The 6,055-nt window shown below is 43.9% G+C and overlaps 1 protein-coding gene across 2 annotated transcripts in view; it reads right to left on the reverse strand.

Annotated features, from left to right (window-relative positions):
* The window catches only part of LOC107098104 (neurogenic locus notch homolog protein 1-like), a 47,350-nt gene that overhangs the window by 8,701 nt on the left and 32,594 nt on the right, over positions 1 to 6,055 (reverse strand). For both annotated transcript variants that reach the window (XM_015395569.1, XM_015395570.1), the window contains exons 17-27: positions 5,756 to 5,908; positions 5,422 to 5,650; positions 4,822 to 5,023; positions 4,562 to 4,715; positions 4,291 to 4,475; positions 3,715 to 3,847; positions 2,962 to 3,219; positions 2,657 to 2,769; positions 978 to 1,507; positions 464 to 898; positions 90 to 238 (exon numbers count right to left, since the gene is read on the reverse strand). In XM_015395569.1, the coding sequence (XP_015251055.1) occupies positions 90 to 238; positions 464 to 898; positions 978 to 1,507; positions 2,657 to 2,769; positions 2,962 to 3,219; positions 3,715 to 3,847; positions 4,291 to 4,475; positions 4,562 to 4,715; positions 4,822 to 5,023; positions 5,422 to 5,650; positions 5,756 to 5,908 (2,541 nt within the window). The remainder of the gene's footprint in view (positions 1 to 89; positions 239 to 463; positions 899 to 977; positions 1,508 to 2,656; positions 2,770 to 2,961; positions 3,220 to 3,714; positions 3,848 to 4,290; positions 4,476 to 4,561; positions 4,716 to 4,821; positions 5,024 to 5,421; positions 5,651 to 5,755; positions 5,909 to 6,055) is intronic.

A 6,055-nucleotide genomic window follows, 5' to 3' on the forward strand; every position in this document is an offset into this window, starting at 1 on the left:
AATGTATAAACTCCAGTTAATGATTAATAGATTACTACATTAGTTGAAGATTATTTAATAGTCAGTTAATCATGATTCATTCGACTTACTATAGACAGCTTCAATAGTGAAAGGAACATCCAGTTTGCTGCTGGACTCCAGAGCTCCGAGGAACGCAGCAGCATCATCAGCGCTCTGGAAACACTCGTTGGACTGCTGGAAGCACTGACGGTTGTCCATCTCCAAGTGGACAATTGAGCTTTAGGGAGAACAGAAACAGACAGGAGTCTTTTTAATCTTTATTCACAAAGTAAAACGGCCTTAGTGACTGTTTTTAATTTAGAAAAGTTGTAAGAATAGGTGAGTAAAAAGATAAAGCATAAAAATAACTACTTTTACACTCTTTAACTGTAGGAGTTCAAATAGATTAAAACATGTAACAAAATTGAAGCAATCAGAGAAAGATTTTGTTCTTTTTTCTCACCCTTTGATTTGCAAATGATCCAGCTCCCTCCTCCCTCTGATCCTGCCACCTGCCACGTCATACAGACTCCTCTTCATCACAGTTAGCATCTTGTCAGGAATCTCAGACCAGGAATCCACGGATCGCTTAACGGTGTACTTCTTCAGCTCATGCTCGTTCCCATAGTATGGGTAGACCATCGTCTCCCCCTTCGGGTCCTTCCTGAATATCACGTTGGTTCTGAGGACGCGGCTCAGCTCGCGCAGGAAGCCGAAGGAGTTGTTCAGGAGATGCTCGGGGGTGATGTGGACGACTAGAACCAGTTGGCCCACTGCGAGCTTCTCCGGCATGTTGTTGGCACAGTCCAAGCCGTCCCACTCGCACTCAGCATTATTGCAACCCTGGTCACAGTGGCTGTCCGCATAGTGATCTTTACAGTACTGGTCATACAGCGGGCTAGAAGGAAAATGGCAATTAGGGATAACATTTTTACACTTTCCTGTGAAATTGAATCTGTTTCACATTAGATGCTTACTTGCACTGTCCTTCCAAAGTTTGGCAGTCAAAGCCGTCGTAGAGGCATCCAGCATTGTCACACTGGGAGTCGCACTTCCCATTGTTGAAGTACTTCCAGCACTGCAGCGCGGCTGAGCAGTTCTTCCACGGGTCGTCGAAGCTGAGCGAGCAGTCGCCGTTGTCCCAACCACACGCATGGTTGTTGCAGATTGTGTCACAGTGCTTGTTGTGCTTGTTCTCCTCGCACTGCGGGATGCTGCACGCCACCTCAGGGTCCGCCGCCAGGATGTGGCAACGGAGGCCGTTGAAGTTGGCGGGGCAAACGCAGCGGTAGAAAGGCGCCTCGGCAGCGTGTTCACACGTGCCCCCGTTGTAGCAGGGACTGGATTTGCACGCGCTGTCAGTGGGGTGCTGACACTCAGGCCCGGTGAACGAAGGCAGACACAAACACTTTGGGCTGTTGTGGCCAGAAATGCAGGTGCCTCCGTTGCGACATTGGAGGCTGCCGCATGTTTTGGAGTCATATTCGCACGTGGAGCCAGTGAAGCCCTTTAACATCAAACACAGAAATTGTTGTTTCTCTTTAACCGACAATGAATATATTTTTCCTTTATTTCTACTGTGATGATAGTAAATTTTGGATAAATAAATGCAGAAATACAGATAAACAGAAGGGTGCAAATATTTTAAGCTTATTAAAGAGTAAATGTCTACCAGAACCGTCAATTTCTGTTTACCCGGATTAAAAGTAGCATTTTTACTATTAAGTCCAAACGGAAACAGAAACATATGTAGCTAAAACAGTGACAGTTTGCATTGGCATTAATTTGGATTTTTAAAATAAAACAGTGAAAAACTTTACAATTCAAGATTTTTTAAATCAAAATTACAATTTACTATTACAATTACAATTTAATTTATTTTACTAAAAAAGTAAAAAATGACTATGCTCTCATTTGATTTTGATCTTTTTTTTTTTTTCAAATCAAGCTGGGACTGTTTCGGATTAGGGGGCGGGGCTAAACGATAGGCTCCTTCAGTGGTCTTCCGTTTTTCCGGTACTCTTGTCATCTACTGTACCTACAGTGAGTTTATAGAAGGCTTCGGCTCAGACACTGCTACCTAATCACAAGTAATCATTATTATTTTCAGTACTTGAATAAACCAACAAAAGTTTCAGTAATTTCCCCACTAGATGTGGATGAGATACAAACTTTCTCTGTAAATGTTGTGTTTCTGCATTTAAAATCCCTTGATCTGCAGCAAGGACACTCGCTTTTAACACCTAGGGAGAAAAACCAGGGTTCTTCTCTACTGTATTAAACTAAACAGTGGTCTTGAGAACATTTAATGTCACTTTTACTGGTAGCTAAACTTTCTGACTTTTCATTGTTTGGATTTTCAGTGTTTCGTGCTTGAGTGTTTTGTTTTACAATGTCAAATCTCTTTTTCGATGTCAATGGTTTAGCGCCATAGAAACACTTCTTATTTTTTAGGCATTGTTTCATATTTTATTAAGGCTGTACCCATGGTAACAGTGTTCTTTTTGCACAATAAAATCTCTAACCTTGAGGATGGAAATAATATTGACCCTAAAGACAAACTAGAATCTGGGCCTGATTCTGTAACATGAAAACAAAGAAATAAATATTATCCCTGTAAAATACTATAATATTCCTGGACATTAGCAGTACTCACAGAGGGACAGTTGCAGATGAAACCATGTGGCGTGTTACTGGCCACAGCACATGTTCCTCCATTGCGGCAAGGTTTACTTTTACAGCCATTAAACACTTGGTCGCAGCGCTGGCCTGCAGAAAAACATCAATCAAAAAGAAAAAAAAAAGTTTTCTGTTAGCTAATATGTAGAAAATCCTGTCCTGCTCCCAAGGATCTTGTCTACCTTTAGTCCATTAGCTACAGTAAAGATGAGTTCAATCAAAATCTGGAAGGGATAGTTAAATTATTGTTTGAAAAAAGATGAGTTTTAGTCTCAAACTGACCTGTGTATCCGGTGCGACACTCGCAGCGGTAGTTGTTGGTGAGTTGAATGCAGCTTTGCGTGCCCCGAGGGTCACAGGGGTTGGACAGACACTCGTTGACATCCCCCTCGCATCGCTCCCCCACATAACCAGCAGGGCAGATGCAGGTGTAGCCTCCCACTCCATCCACACACCTGCCGTTGTTGAAGCACTTCGGCTCTTTGGTGACGGGGTCAGTGGACGGGTTACAGTCATCGATGTTGATCTCACAGTGGACGCCTAAGGAATGTGAACGATAAGATTGGAGAGCTTTCACTCCTTCGTACAAAAAGGAGATTTGCATGTTTGCTGTTCCATGCTGTAGATGTTATTAGCAATTAAAATCTATAAGTTTAGAGTACATTTAAAAATTACTTTTAACTATTGACAGTATAAAAGAAGGAGCCATAGATCAGCAGTCATAATTAAACCACAGACTGATGAATATTCATGCCAAAAACTCCCTCTGCCACCTTTTAAAACCTGTGGGCTGCTTTGGGCTGCTCACAATTCAGCTGCCGATTCAAGCTGACCCGCGACACGCAGGCTGCTTCATGTCTGAGAGAGAAATCAATGGCAAATTTGACAAGAGGAGGAAGAGTTGGAGGCAGGCTGAAAGGAGGGAGTTTAATGCCCTGGATGCTGTTAAGCCCTAATTAATGAAGCGTGGAGAAGGGAAAGGCGGCGAGGGATAAGAGGGGTGTGTGTGAGTGTGTGTGTGTGAGGTCTGCTGACCTTGGGTTCCTCGGGGACAAGAGCATTTGTAGGTATTGATCAGGTCAATGCAGGTCCCCCCATTCTGGCACGGCTGGGAGAAACACTCATCGATCTCCTCAGAACAGTTAGGCCCCAAGAATCCCTGCATGCACTGCGGGACGGAGGGAGGAGGAAGACGAAAGAAGGAGAGGAGAAGGTCTGATCAATGCCTGACATGAAACAACGGTGGGTTTTTGTTTACCTGGCTGTTTTCGGATTTTATCCTGCCAAGGCCAGCAAATTCTCCTCTCCAAGGAAGACTAACACAACCTGACACTTTATTAGGTGTGGTCCTGAGATATGCTTTTGCTACTTGCAATGATTGGCAGCAACATTAAAACAATGAACAGCTAGGCAGTTAAAATTTAAGGATGATTTATCAAGGAGTAACGATGACTGCTGCCTAAACATTGCCACAGATAGCTGCTCAGAACTAACTCAGGCTCAGGTTTGCTCGTCATTAGACATCAAACACTTTATTTAAATAGCGGAGCTCTGGGAGAGACGCTGGGCCGCAGCGGAGTACCAGGACAGCTTTGCGTTTAGGGTTGTTACCTCACAGGAGTATCCACCCAGAAAGTCTGTGCAGGTGGCTCCGTTCTGGCAGGGGTTGGGTGTGCATTCATCCACCTGCTCCTCGCAGTAGCTGCCAGTGTATCCAGCCTGACAGTGACAGTAGTGGACGTTTCCCGCATCCAGACACTGACCCGAGTTTTGACAAAGTTGGGAAACTGCAACTCCTGAGCAGAGAAGGTGAGATAGAGTTAGTTCACATTTAATACAATTCCCTTTGTAGGAAGATGCTGAGGTTTTATCTCCCTCATACCTCTTTGTTTGGCTGCAACCTCACAGGAAACACTTGGGACGTCACAGTAAAGGCCCGTCCAGCCGGTCTCACACTCACAGCTGTAGGTGGTCCCTCTCTGCCAGCAGGTTCCTCCGTTTTTACAGGGAGATGTGTCACACCAATGTACCAAGCTCTGAAACACAAATTGGACTGAAAGACTTGCACTTGTTTGACGAAAACATGATCACATGCTTATCTTTTACGTTGACCTGACCAACAAACAACCATCAGATTTCTACCTGACAATTGAATCCTGTGTAACCATGGGGGCAGGTGCACTTGTATGTGCCGTAACTGTCCTGACAGGTGCCGCCATTTTGACAGGGTTTAGAGTCGCACTCGTTGATATCATGCTGGCAGTAGCTCCCAGTGAATCCCGGTGGGCATAAACAGGTGAAGGTGTTTATGCCATCCACGCAGGTTCCACCGTTGAAGCAGGAGCTGAGAGGGGGAAAAAAAACGAAAATTTTAAACGAAACAACCAGAAAATTTATTTTAAAAGGAAAGAAAAAAGATATATATATAAATTTGAGCTTCCAGGAAGGAATGCAACTAATCTTTGCTTCTATTGTTACAGGAATGTTCTACTTTAGGTTTAAAGTTTTCAAGACATTAAGAAAACCCCTTCTTTTTTACAGATACATCCCTTACTTCTGTTTTCAATAGAAGAAGTGCAGTAAAACAATACTCCACCACAGGGGGCAGCAGTGGACAAGAAAAGAAGAATTACATTGCAGCAGAAAATGAACTTGCTAATGAAATCACATCCTTTCCTGTCTTTCCAATCAAAGTCAAAGCTGCACAACTGGTCGGCCTTTTAGCTTGTGAGAGCTCCCCACCTCTCTGTGCAGTCAGGAGTGTTGTTTTCACAGTGGATCCCACTGAAGCCAGGCGGGCAGGTGCAGGTGTAGCTGTTCACGCAGTCTGTGCAGTTGGCTCCATTCTTGCACGGATTGCTCTCACACTCATTGATATCTTCTTCACACTTTGGTCCCCGGAATCCAGGCAGGCAGGTACACAGGAAGCTATTAACCTCATCCTTACAAATGCCTCCATTGCTGCAGGGGTCTGTGGGGAGAAATGCTCAACTCAGAAAAGCTCAGGTTCGACTCTCCTGCAACATAACTAGAACAAAATAACTTTCCACATAAGGTGAAGGGATAGTAAACTTACTGGGTTTGCAGTCATCAATGTTGGTCTCACAGTTGCGTCCACTAAAGCCTGGTCTGCAGCTGCAGTGGTAGCTGCCTGGTGTATTCTGGCAGGTTGCTCCATTGCGACAAGGATTCTTCACACACTCTTTGATGTCCACCTCACATGTTTGGCCTTAAAGCCACAAAAAAAAAGAAGAAAAACAGCAGTAAGTCATGCTGGAAATAATATCTATTTCTATGAAGTTACGTAGGACTACATAAAATGGTCAATGAGTTGTGTTTTCAACATATTCCCTAATGTCTATATGTGTATCAATTA

The sequence above is a fragment of the Cyprinodon variegatus genome, unplaced genomic scaffold (assembly GCF_000732505.1).
Source record: "Cyprinodon variegatus isolate N-32 unplaced genomic scaffold, C_variegatus-1.0 Scaffold746, whole genome shotgun sequence".
NCBI lineage: Eukaryota > Metazoa > Chordata > Actinopteri > Cyprinodontiformes > Cyprinodontidae > Cyprinodon > Cyprinodon variegatus.